The 11,961-nt window shown below is 63.4% G+C and overlaps 3 protein-coding genes across 3 annotated transcripts; 1 reads left to right on the forward strand and 2 right to left on the reverse strand.

Moving 5' to 3' along the window:
* Nucleotides 1–532: 532 nt before the first annotated feature.
* LOC135288263 (G patch domain-containing protein 4) lies at nt 533–3,146 on the forward strand. Its single transcript, XM_064401617.1, has 7 exons — nt 533–672; nt 1,302–1,375; nt 1,452–1,544; nt 1,696–1,803; nt 1,914–2,017; nt 2,117–2,167; nt 2,276–3,146. The coding sequence occupies exons 1-7, from the start codon at nt 597–599 to the stop codon at nt 2,865–2,867; spliced, it is 1,098 nt and encodes a 365-aa protein (XP_064257687.1). The 5' UTR covers nt 533–596; the 3' UTR covers nt 2,868–3,146.
* On the reverse strand, nt 3,146–5,964 carry NAXE (NAD(P)HX epimerase). The gene is made up of 6 exons (XM_064401618.1): nt 5,705–5,964; nt 5,413–5,521; nt 4,243–4,353; nt 3,960–4,073; nt 3,727–3,874; nt 3,146–3,652 (listed from the first exon to the last, which is right to left on the reverse strand). Exons 1-6 carry the CDS (start codon nt 5,878–5,880, stop codon nt 3,450–3,452), a joined length of 861 nt encoding a protein of 286 aa, XP_064257688.1. The 5' UTR covers nt 5,881–5,964; the 3' UTR covers nt 3,146–3,449.
* Nucleotides 5,965–6,087: 123 nt separating this feature from the next.
* On the reverse strand, nt 6,088–10,488 carry TTC24 (tetratricopeptide repeat domain 24; the record flags this gene model as incomplete). Its single annotated transcript, XM_064401364.1, has 10 exons — nt 6,088–7,102; nt 7,761–7,937; nt 8,163–8,295; nt 8,405–8,469; nt 8,567–8,637; nt 8,737–8,853; nt 8,970–9,091; nt 9,207–9,335; nt 9,415–9,627; nt 9,702–10,488. Coding segments are annotated over 10 exons (1,914 nt in total), but the record flags the coding sequence as incomplete, so codon positions are not given.
* Nucleotides 10,489–11,961: the final 1,473 nt, after the last annotated feature.

The raw sequence follows: 11,961 nt of genomic DNA on the forward strand, positions 1-11,961 counted from the left end.
CGGGTGTACCCCTGTCCCTATCCCTGTTCCCATGTCTCCACGTGCCTATCCCTGTCCCCATGTCCGTGTGTCCCCTGTTCCCATGGCCCTTTACCTGTCCCCTTGTCCCTACCCCTGTCCTCATGTCCGTGTACCCCCTGTCCCCCTGTCCCTATCCTTGTCCCCATGTCCGGATGTCCCCCATTCCCATGGCCCTTTACCTGTCCCCCTGTCCCTATCTCTGTCCCCATGTCCGTGTGTCTCTATCCCTGTCCCCATGTCCGTGTGTCCCCCATTCCCATGGCCCTTTACCTGTCCCCCTGTCCCTACCCCGTCCCCATGTCCGTGTATCCCCTGTCCCCCTGTCCCTGTCCCCATGTCCGTGTGCCCCCTATTCCCATGGCCCTTTACCTGTCCCCCTGTCCCTATCCCTGTCCCCATGTCCGTGTGTCCCCCCTGTCCCTGTCCCCGCCCCCGTGCCCCGCCCCGCCCCCGGCGCACTCTCGGCCCCGCCTCTCGCGCATGCGCACAGCCCTTTCCGTAACCCCGCCCCGGCCTCGTGCGGCGGTGCCGGGACCCACCGGGACCCACCGGGACACACCGGGACCCCCCGGGCCATGAGCGCCGCGGAGCCGCCGGGCCGCGGGATGCTGTTCGCCGAGACCCAGCTGAGGCGGCACGGCTGGCGCCGAGGTGGGGCCGGGCGGGGGTCCCTGTCCCACCCCACCCTGACCCCCCCTGAACACCCCCAGACTCCGATCCCCCCAAAGCCCCGTGCCCCCCCAAGCCCCATCTTCCCCAGCTCCATCCAGGTCCCAGCTCCCCCCCAAAGCCCCATCTCCCCCCCTGCCCCCCCCAAAACCCCATCTCCCCCCGTGCCCCCCCAAGCCCCATCTTCCCCAGCTCCATCCGGCTCCCGGTTCCCCCCCAAAGCCCCATCTCCCCCCGTTTCCCCCCCAAAGCCCCATCTCCCCCCGTTTCCCCCCCAAAGCCCCATCTCCCCCCGTTTCCCCCCCAAAGCCCCATCTTCCCCAGCTCCATCCGGCTCCCCCCCAAAGCCCCATCTCCCCCCCAAGCCCCATCTTCCCCAGCTCCATCCGGCTCCCCCCCAAAGCCCCATCTCCCCCCCAAGCCCCATCTTCCCCAGCTCCATCCAGCTCCCGGCTCCCCCCCAAAGCCCCATCTCCCTCCGTGCCCCCCCAAACCCCGGGACCCTGCAGCCCCCGGTCCCCCTCCCCGTCCCCCTCCTTCCTGCAGGAGCCGCTCTGGGGTCTCTCCCCAGCCTGGGGGTCCCGCAGGGCTGACGGCTGCCTCGTGTGCAGGGCAGGGGCTGGGCAGGCGGCAGGACGGCATCGCCGAGGCCATCCGGGTGAAGGTGAAGTGCGACACGGCGGGGGTGAGTGCCGGTCCCGCCCCGGGCCGGGGCCCGCTGCCCCCCGCAGCCCTTCCGGCAGCTCCTGTGTGCCCCGCAGGTGGGACACGACGCGGCGGAGCCCTTCACCTTCCACTGGTGGGACCACGTCTTCAACGAGGCGGCCGCCAACATCGCTGTGGAGGCCGGGCAGGTTGGAGGGCTGGGGTTGAAGGCAGGGGAGGCTGTTTGGGCTCCTTCGGTGACTCCACCATATCCCCCCCAGGCTCTGTTGGGGCTGTGGTGGTGGAGAGGTGCTGCTTGGACAGATCATTTCCAAGCCTTTGCCTTTTTTCTCTTCCCAGGATGGCATCTCTGTGAAGGCACTTTGTGAGCAGGCAGGCAGCATCAGCAATAAGAAGCCACGCAAGGCTGGCAGCAGTGGGAGCCTGCTCTACGGCCGCTTTGTGAAGGTAACTGGCCCCAGCACCTGGGGGCTGCCTGGCCCCCAGTTTGTTGCTGCTGTGGCCCCCAGAACCCCGTTTTCCTCGCTCCCCTTCCTCACAGTCTCTCTGTGCTGCAGTCAGCCACGCTCACAGCCTGTGGGGAGGAGGCTGTGGCACTGCCCGCCGGCTCTGAGAGCAGCCAGGAGGAGGAGGAGAAGCTGGACCTCTCTTCGGTCAGGAGGTGAGGCTGGGCCCATCCCTTGACGGGGAGGGAGCAGGGCTGAAAGGTGTCCCGTGTCCCCCCGCAGATGCTGGGGTGACACCTCTTGTCTGTCCCCAGGCTGACGGACGAGGAGCTGGTGCAGGCGTGCGGGGGCCGCACGGCACACAAGTGAGTGCCTGGGGGTCAGCTGGCCGGGCTGCCCCCTCCTTCCAGGCTGGGCTGGGCACCACCTTCCCTGCTGGGGAGGTGCCAGTCCTTGTTGTCTGGTCATTGCAGGGGTGCCCGTCACGGCCTGACCATGAGTGCCAAGCTGGCACGCCTGGAGGAGCAGGAGCGAGCCTTCCTGGCCACGTACCGGCAACGGGGGCAGCAGCAGGAGCACCCAGACAGCAGCCAGGGCAAAAAGAAGAAAAGGAAACAGTCCGGGGACGGAGCCGAGGTGCCACAGAGCCGGGAACCAAACACAGAACAGGAGGAGGTGCTGGAAGAAAAGGTTATAAAGAAGAAGAAGAAAAAGAAGCAGGGGTCAAGCAGAGAAGAGGAGCTGACAGGAGAGGAAGAGGTTGTGAGGAAGAAGAAGAAGAAGAAGGTGATCACAGAGCCATGTGGAGAAGAGGTATCAGGAGAGGAGGGGAAGGTCATGAAGAGGAGGAAGAAGCCAGAGCAAAGCACAGATGAGGAGGTGGTGGAAGAGGATGGGAAGGCTGCAAAGAGGAGAAAGAAGAAAAAGAAGAAGAAGCAGGAAGAGGAGGACAGAGAAGAGCCAGCTGAAACAGATGTACCTCTGCAAGAGACAGATGAGACAAACTTGGGATACAGCCCTATAAAGAAGAGGAAGAAGAAGAAGAGGAAGAAGGAGCCAGAATGAGCAAGGGAAATGGCTGCCACGCTGTGCAGCTGCCAGTCCCACCTGGCTGTAAGGGTCCTGGTCCTGGTGGGCGCTCTGAGCTCTTTCCAGATGGAGCCCAGCACTGTGGCCCAGCTGCCTGGGGATGCTGGGCTAGGACAAGTTGGTCTGGAGCTGGATCAAGCTTTACTTCACCACCTGAACCTTCAGGAGTGACCCTGGTTCCCCCCAGGCCCTGGGGCAGGGACCCATTTGCCATGGGCCTGTCACAGAAGGACACAACCTGCAGAGTACTGAAGTATTTTTTCAAGGGCATGAATAAATCTTTATTGTGATCAGATTATCCCAAAGTGTGAGTGGTGCCGTGAGTGGCAGAACCCCCTCACCTTTACACCTGTAGCACTTGGATTAGGCAGCAGCCCCAGAGAGAGCTCACCTTGCAGCCCCTCACCACTCCCACCTGCTGGGCCTTTCCATCCTGCAGGCTCACACCGAAGCCCAGTGAGGTGCTGAGCACCCTCCTAGCAGAGGCTCGGGCAGAATTTGGCCCTGGTGTGCAGTGCTGAAGCCAGGCCTGGCCCCCCAGCCCCTGTGGCCCCAGCTCTAGGTGAGCTGCAGGACGCAGTCTGTGCCGGGGTACGCCGGCAGGTTCAGAGCGTATTTCTCCTGGAGAGCAGGGGGCACAAACCTGCCCCCAAGAAAGTGGTAGCGGCCGGTGAAATGCATCGCTGCCTTCTTGGGCGCCGTCAGGGAGATGAGCATGTCGGGCTGGAGGCCGTCTGCCTTCCCCTTCTCCACATCCCAGCCTGCAACGAGCCACGCTGGAGCTGGCACCACGCTGGCCGGGCACCTTCCCCCGGCAGGTGCAGCCACAACTCACCTGAGGGGATGTCGATGCTGGCGATGGGCACCGTGACGCGCTCCAGAGTGCTGAGGATGCTGCCAAAGGGCTCCCGCACTGCTCCCGTGAAGCTGAAGCCAAAAATGGCATCCACCACCAGGCCGTAGAGCTCGTCGATGAACGCAGCCTGTGGCGGGGATGGTGGCAGGTGAAGGGCAGAGCTGGCCACAGCTGCAGGGGAAGGTGCTGCCAAGCTGGGGGCTGCTCCTCACCTCGGTTGGGAACTCGGGGAGGAAGGGAATATCCATCTTACTGCACTGGGTGGTCAAACCTTCAAAGAGGGGCTTGCTGGGGCGCTTGGGGTAATACACGGTTGGCTGGTAGCCCTGCAAGAGCAGAAGGAGCCTGAGCTAATCCCACTCTGGCACCAGCAGCAGCTAGAAGAGTGGCTCCCTGGAGGCCACAGGGACCAGCACCCTCACGGGGACCGGTCCCTGGAGGCCACAGGGACCAGCACCCTCACGGGGACCCTGTGGCTGCCTGTGCAAGACTCACAAACATCTTCAGGTGCCGGGCGCAGACCAGCCCGTCGCCGCCGTTGTTCCCTGGCCCGCAGACCACCAGCACAGCGGGCTGGCTCGTGGTGAAGGAGCTGGGTGGGTAGGCCTGATGGGGGGCAAGAGGCACAGGGTTATGATGGGGGAGTGGGCCCACACCATGGGGCTGGGATTTGCAAGACCCCCAACTTGGGACTGGTATGCCCATGGGACGGGGATGATCCCCCAGGATCACTATTCCTTCCTGGTGCCCACCTTGGTGGTAGCACAGCTTGGTACACAATGCTAGCACCCCCCACCTTGCTCCCCAGGCCCCCAGCTTGTCGATGGTGGGGGTAGCACTCAGCCTGTAGTGCTGGAACTCTCCCCCATTACCTCCACCCACCTCCTGGGCATCCACCCTGGCAGTGGCACAGCTCAGCCCACAATATCAGGACCCCCACTTTGGCAATGGCAGTGGCACAGCTCAGCCCACAGTGCCAGGACCCCCTTCTGCCCCGCAGGACCCCCACCTTGGCAACAGCAATGGCACAGCTCAGCCCAGAGTGCCAGGACCCCCTTCTGCCCCGCAGGACCCCCACCTTGGCAACAGCAATGGCACAGCTCAGCCCAGAGTGCCAGGACCCCCTTTGCCCCCCAGGACCCCCACCTTGGCGATGGCAGTGGCACAGCTCAGCCCACAGTGCCAGGACCCCCTTCTGCCCCCCAGGACCCCCACCTTGGCCATGGCACAGCTCAGCCCAGAGTGCCAGGACCCCCTTCTGCCCCCCAGAACCCCCACCTTGGCAACAGCAATGGCACAGCTCAGCCCAGAGTGCCAGGACCCCCTTGTGCCCCCCAGGACCCCCACCTTGGCAATGGCACAGCTCAGCCCAGAGTGCCAGGACCCCCTTGTGGCCCCCAGGACCCCCACCTTGGCAATGGCAGTGGCACAGCTCAGCCCAGAGTGCCAGGACCCCCTTTGCCCCCCAGGACCCCCACCTTGGCAATGGCACAGCTCAGCCCAGAGTGCCAGGACCCCCTTTGCCCCCCAGGACCCCCACCTTGGCAATGGCACAGCTCAGCCCAGAGTGCCAGGACCCCCTTTGCCCCCCAGGACCCCCACCTTGGCAATGGCACAGCTCAGCCCACAGTGCCAGGACCCCCTTGTGCCCCCCAGGACCCCCACCTTGGCGATGGCAGTGGCACAGCTCAGCCCCGCCAGCTCCATCAGCTGATCCACGCTGAACTTGTACTCAGTGAAGAGCTCCTGGTCGATAGCCTGGGCCTCCTCCTGCCTGGGGGGGGGAGACGGCACCCCTGGGTACCCCAAAACCCGGCCAGGCCCAGCCTGAGGGCTGTGATCTGTGACCCCCTCGACTTTGCATCAGCACACAGAGCTGAGCCCCCCGTGTACACCTGCACCCATCCCGCTGCCCTGCCCGACCCCTCCGCACCGTGCCCCGTCCCGCCGGCCCTACCCGAGGAAGCGGAGCCCCGTGGGGCCGGCCCCCGCTCGGGGGACGTGCATGGCGCGGCGGGGAAGGCACCGGCAGCGATCCCAGCCCCAGCCCCAGGCGCGGTCCCGGCACCGCCCGCCCGCCCGCGCCGCCGCCACCAGCAGCCCCAGGCCCAGCAGCGCCCGCGGGCCCGGCATGCGGCGGGCACGGCCCGGCACGGCCCCGGAGCGGGTACGGAGCTGCTACGGCCCGGTACAGCCCGGTACGGCCCCGGAGCTCCACGGAGCAGGCGTGGGGCCGCCCCGGGGCGGAGCGCCCTTCACGGCCCGGCCAGGCCGGGAGAGGCCGCGCACAGGCCGCGGGCGGTGCGGGCCGCGCCGGGGCTCCGCCGCTCCCTCAGGCCCTGCTGTGATAAATGTACTAAATTAAATGCTGATGTAAATATGATAAGTATGTTCGTAATTATAGAAATAGGTACAGAATCATGGTTTTAGAATGTATGTTGCAGAAAGCACCTAGGTTTTAGATGTCTTACACAGGGGTTGGGAAATCGATTACCTCACTAGATTGTAACACACAGAGGTGTTCACTGAACAGAAGTCCAAATTGGCAAGTGAAGGGATTGGCTCCTGCAGAAAGTCTGAGTGAGTTTCGGAACACCCAAGACACCCAAGCCATCAGGACAGCCTTGGACTAGCACGTCAATACCCAGTTCTGTAACTCTTTACATGCATTGTAACAACAGTGTTGTTTTTCCCAAGGTGGCTTTGTCTGAGGAGGAGACAGAATTCCTCCAACACTGGACATTCAAATCCTTCCCTGGACATGGTTCAGTCTACTCGAGGGTAAGATTCATCTAACACCGGACAAGGGATGAGGACTGCATGAATATTCGGGAACAGAGAAAGAAAGGAAACGTCGCTCCAGGCAAGAAAAACAGTATATAACCACAGGTTACCAGGCAGAATTTGTGAACTCAGTAGATCTGATGCAAAAGGGGGTCAGATCTGTGTTCACCCAGTGTCAAGTCCTGGGCTCGGCGCTGTCCCTTTGATTGTGGCTGGCAAAGATTGTATTTGGATTCGCGAAATAAAATCTATCTTCTTTGAATTTTAATCTGGCTTTCTCAAATTATTCATTTGGCCTTATCTGGTTGTTGCCTATAACACTGCAGGTCCCGCCAGCCCCTTCATTCCTCCCCAGGACCCCGACATACAAAGGATGGTGGAAAAGGAGTAGGGTCAAAACCGTGTTGGCTCAAAGGCCTGCCCCCTCCCCTTCCTCCCCCCAGGAGCGGCGTTTCCCCGGTGCCCTCCTGGTCACACGAGGCTGCAGACGAGGGACAGAGCCCTGGTGGCCGTTCGGGGTCCCCGGCGGGACCAGCAGCCCGCAGCAGTGGCAGTGGGGTCATCGTCAGGGCTGCAAGGTCACGGAGGCATCATGGGGAGTGAGGGTGTCCGGCAGGATGCAAAATAATCAAATAGTAATCAAATGATCAAATCACGGAGTCACAGGCTGGTTTGGGTGGGAAGGGATCTTAAAGGCCATCTCATCATCTCATCCCACCCCCTGCCATGGGCAGGGACACCTTCCACTGTCCCAGGTTGCTCCAAGCCCTGTCCAAACTGACCTTGGGCACTGCCAGGGATGGGGCAGCCACAGCTTCTCTGTGCCAGGGCCTTCCCACCCTGACAAGGAAGAATTCCTTCTCAATATCCCCTCTAACCCTGCCCTCTGGCAGTGGGAAGCCATTCCCCCTTGTCCTGTCCCTTCAGGCCCTCGTCCAAAGTCCCTGTCCAGCTCTGTTGGAGCCCCTCTAAGCACTGGAAGGCAGGAGTGGGCAGGAGGTTCATACCAGGGTCCTGGAAATCACCCCTAGATCTGCTACCCCATCCACAGGGCACGGTTTTGGTGTTGGCTATGAGGCACCAAAATCCCCAGCCCCTGTGACTTTTGGCTTGGAGCTGTGTCCATTCCAAGAAACAGCCCTGCTGGGGTCTCCACTCGTGCACCCTCCCCTCAGAGGACACTCCAGAGCCCAAACCTCCCTTGCCCACTCCCCCAAGCCATCACCTACCTCTCTGGAGGCCTCACATGGAGGGTTTGGTGGTTTTGGTGCCCTGTGGGATGCAGTGTGAGACCCTCAGGCCTGGGCTCACTGGAGAAGTGATGTTCTGGTTGTCTGTGGTACTTACGGAGCTGGAGGCCAGCATGGGGCAGCTTGGCTGGGGGCAGGGGGCTGGTGGTCCTCATGCTGAGAGACAAGTGAACCTTGTGTGGGGGTTCTGGACAGCTCCCCTGTCACACTGGGACTGAACCCTCCCTAGGATCCAGCTGGAATGACCCCAAACGCACTCCCAGAATTATGTATCTTTAAAAATCTCTGGATTTTCACTGTTAAACAGGAGAGGTCCCTTGTGCTGCAGAGGTATTTGGGTGCCAGGGGCTGCACTGAGGTGTCTCTCCCTTTCCCACCCACCTGTTAGCCTGGGGCTCACTGTGGTACCCTGGAGCTGAGCTGGGACCATCGTCATCCTCCCCAGAGGTGCCCAGGAGGCCACTTGGGTTGCAAGGCTCCCGCGTGAGACCACCAGTCAGGGCCACTCTTGTGCCTCCAGGAAGGAAGGACAAACAGGCAAGAACACAGACTGTGTCAAAGACTCAGCTCCAGCAGGAATTGTGTGGATGGCTCAACCCCATGTTTAGTTTGCAGCCTCTCACCTGAATACCTGGGATGTGCTCCTGGTGTAGGCCAGTACAGCTCGTCCTCAGCCTGGGCTTTCCCCCTGAAGGACATGGGGTGAAGGAAGGCTTGTCTCCTGTTTTTCATCTGGAAACTCATCCCAGAGGAAGGAGAGAGAGGATGGCAGCTTTCCTACTCACACCTCGCTCCCCCAGAGCCGTGTCCCACTGGCACGGGGCAGTGTGGAGCAAAACTGCAGCTGGCTGGGCTCCTGATGGGATTAACAAACTCAGGCACCTCTTGCCACAGCCCCTGCTGGGGTCCCAGTTCCCAGCCCTCCAGAGTGTGCCATGCCCTGGGTGATGCTCACCAGGGCTGGGCTGGGTGCCCAGCCCCCCTGGTAGAACGGGTGGCCGAGGTGGAGTCGGTGCTGGATGGCATCTGTGAGCTTGTGCACAACCCGTTTGTGGGCAGCTCTGGGGCTGTCCTGTGGTGGAGAGAACCCATACATGTGATGGGCTGAGTGGGTGTGCCCCAGGGCTGAGGCCAGTGCCTCATGATGCACGGGAGGCTCCAGCCCTGGGGATGCCCATCATGCCTTACCTGACAGCGGGAAAGCAGAATCAGGGCCTCCTGATAGTGCCCGATGGCTTTCTGGGGGTCTCCCAGGTGGAAGCACGCTGCACCCAGCCCCTCGCACGCTTGCCACTGCCCCTGCAAGTCCCCTGGGAGGCAAAGGGCTGCGTTGGCCGCTGCACTGCTCAGCTGAGCTCCCCGGCAGGCAGCATTACCCAGCCTGAATCCGCGGGATGCTGCAGGGGTGCCCGTGCCTCCCCTCACCCGAGTCCCTGAAGGCTTGCAGGGCGTGCAGGTAGCTCTCCGCGGCAGCCCCGTGCTTCCCCAGCTGGCTGCAGGCGTACGCCAGGTTCCCAAAGCTCTGCCCCTGAGCCCTGCGGTTCCCCAGAGCGCCTGGAATCGGGAACACAGGGCTGCATGCCGAGCTGGCGCGCCTGGCCCAGCCAAGAGGCAGAGACAGCGGTGTGAGTACCGTGCAGCGCGGCCGCACGCCGGTGCCAGCCCAGCGCGGGGCCGAAGCTGCGCAGGGCGTTGAGGGCAGCGCCCAGGTTCTGCAGCAGCGCGGCCTCCTGCTGCCGGCCCAGCTCCCCGCCGCGCAGCCCCAGGGCCTGCTCGAAGCTCTCGGCAGCCAGGGAGAAGATGCGGAGCTGCGAGTAGCCGAGGCCGATGTCGTTGTAGAGTTTCCCTGCGGGCAGAGAGGAAAAGCAGTGGGAGCTGCTGCGCGGGGCCCTGAGAGCGGAGGGCGCGGCGCGGCGTTACCTCGCAGGGCCAGGTCGGGGATGGCCTCGCAGAGCGAGCGGCACCGGGCGAGCACCCCGGCGATCTCTGCGGCCCGGAACCGCCGGCTCTGCAGCATGGAGCCGCTGGCCCTGCTCAGGGCCACGGCCGCGGCCCCGGGGCTCTCGGCCGCCATGTAGGCCTGTGCCGCCTCCAGGAAACACCGCGCGGCCCGTGCCGGCTGCCGCATGCCCAGGTAGCAGCAGCCCATCTGCACGCAGGTCCCCGCTCGGCTGCCAGCCTCAGCAGCGCTGCCGTGGCTGGAGGCTTTCTCAAAACACTCCAGAGCCTTTGGAAAATCCTGGAGCCCTTCGTGAGCCGCCCCGACGCTGAAATAAAGGCTCCCCGAGTGCTCCCCGCTCTCCGCCTCTGAGGGCTGGGACTGGAGGAGGAACTCAAAGGCCTTTTTGGGCTTCCCAGTCTCCACGTAGGCAGCCCCCAGGTTGAAGGCACAAGCCCTGTGGAGCTGGGGGCTCACCGTGTCCCTGGAGAGGAGCAGGGCCTTCCTGAAGCACCCCACTGCCTCCCGCCCGGCGCCCAGGGCCAGCGCCCGGCGTCCGGCTCGTGTGAGGCCCTCGATGGCACCCACCCGCCCTGCCGCCTCATCCCCTCCCTCCTGAGCAGCTGCCCTGGCCTCAGCCTTCTTCTTCTGCCGGCTCTTCTTGCAGCTGGTGGGGGCTGCAGGGGTGATGGTGGGGGCAGAGGGAGCACAGGGGTCTGTGGAGGCAGAGGGGGCAGTGGGGTGTGTGGGGGTGGTGGTAGGGGTAGTGGGGTGTGTGGGGGCAGAGGGGGCAGTAGGGTGTGAGGGAGCACAGGGGGCAGTGGGGTGTGTGGGGGCTGTGGGGACACAGGGGGCAGTGAGGTGTGTGGGGGCAGAGGGGGCTGTGGGGTGTGTGGGGGCAGTGGGGTGTGTGGGGACAGTGGGGGCAGAGGGGACAGTGCGGGGTGTGGGGACAGTGGGGGCAGAGGGAGCAGTGGGGTGTGTGGGGACAGTGGGGGATGTAGAGGCAGAGAGGTCAGTGGGGTGTGTGGGGGCAGAGGGGACAGTGGGGGATGTAGGGGCAGAGGGCTCAGTGGGGTGTGTGGGGGCAGAGGGGGCACAGGGGGCAGTGAGGTGTGTAGGGGCAGAAGGGGCTGTGGGGACAGTGGGGGCAGAGGGGACAATGGGGTGTGTGGGGGCAGTGGGCTGCACTCCCAGGTCAGCAGCCTCTTCCGAATCCATGGGCAGGGGCAGCAGCCTGCCTGCAAGAGACAGAGGTGCTTAGCCAGCCAAGCCAGCATGGTCCGGCCAGCGAACACTTCAAATAAGCAGCATTATTTTATATCATTTATGAAAAATTAGGGATGTCTTGTAGCCTGCTTGCTATTAAGTTTCAGGAAGGAAAAAGGCCTTTCCATGGAGGACCCCACAAGCCTTGGTGGCCACGAGAGAGGAAAGGGGTCACTGGGGGAGGAGGAGGGACACCACAGCATGGAGTGGGATGTTGCTGGGGTGCCTTTTTGGGAGGCAGAATAAGGAGTTGCACACACTTACTGTTTGCTCTTCAGGCGCAAAGAGTGCTGAGAGCAGGGAGCAGGGAGACAGGGCATCCCCGCCGCTGCAGCCACGGCTCTCTGCAGGGATGGAGAATTTCTGAGGTGCTGCCGAGCTTGGGCTGCCTGGAAAGGTGCCTGGAGCAGGTCACAGCCCCTGGTGATGGACGGCCGGGTGCTGAGAGACAGGAGCGTGGCAGGCGGTGGCACAGGCTGGGACAAAGCCAGGCCCGTTCCTGGGAAAGCACATCCCACAATGGCCCCGCTGGCTCCAGTTTCATCCCTGTCACCAAGGGGGTGTGCAGTGCCATGGCAACTCCCTGCAGCAGTGCCAGCGTGAGCCCTGAGAGCGATGGAGGGACGGGAAAACTGTGTGCTGGCCAGGACAGCCATGTAATGGATGGCACAACTGCCTCAACAGCTCGTGGCAGGTGCTGGGGGCTTGTTCCACGTGGGGCAGGTTCATGCTTCGGAGCAGGCTCAGAGCAGCGAGGGTACAGGGCACCGCGGGGCCGGGTGGCACGTCCTTGGTCTGGCACAGCCTGTGGAGTCCTCCAGTCCTCGCTTAGCCCTGCACCCACGAATTCCCCCTGCACCCCAAGGCAACCCGAGGCTCCCCTCGCTCTCTCGGTGTGTGTCACCTCCCGCACCGCCGGTGCTCGCTGAGCTCCCCAGTGTGTGTCCCTCGGTTTCCCCCGCGGTGTCCCGG

Source organism: Passer domesticus, chromosome 32 (assembly GCF_036417665.1).
Source record: "Passer domesticus isolate bPasDom1 chromosome 32, bPasDom1.hap1, whole genome shotgun sequence".
In the NCBI taxonomy this organism is placed as follows: Eukaryota; Metazoa; Chordata; class Aves; order Passeriformes; family Passeridae; genus Passer; species Passer domesticus.

Bases quoted from the DNA above. Each gene is read 5' to 3' on its own strand.
- NAXE (XM_064401618.1), bottom strand. From the start codon at position 5,880: ATGCCGGGCCCGCGGGCGCTGCTGGGCCTGGGGCTGCTGGTGGCGGCG. The intron at 3,875-3,959 runs GTGAGGAGCAGC...TCCCCGCCACAG, and splicing joins TCCCCGAGTTCCCAACCGAG to GCTGCGTTCATCGACGAGCT. The intron at 3,653-3,726 runs GTGAGTTGTGGC...GGCTCGTTGCAG, and splicing joins CAGCATCGACATCCCCTCAG to GCTGGGATGTGGAGAAGGGG.
- LOC135288263 (XM_064401617.1), top strand. From the start codon at position 597: ATGAGCGCCGCGGAGCCGCCGGGCCGCGGGATGCTGTTCGCCGAGACC. The intron at 1,376-1,451 runs GTGAGTGCCGGT...TGTGCCCCGCAG, and splicing joins TGAAGTGCGACACGGCGGGG to GTGGGACACGACGCGGCGGA. The intron at 2,018-2,116 runs GTGAGGCTGGGC...GTCTGTCCCCAG, and splicing joins GACCTCTCTTCGGTCAGGAG to GCTGACGGACGAGGAGCTGG.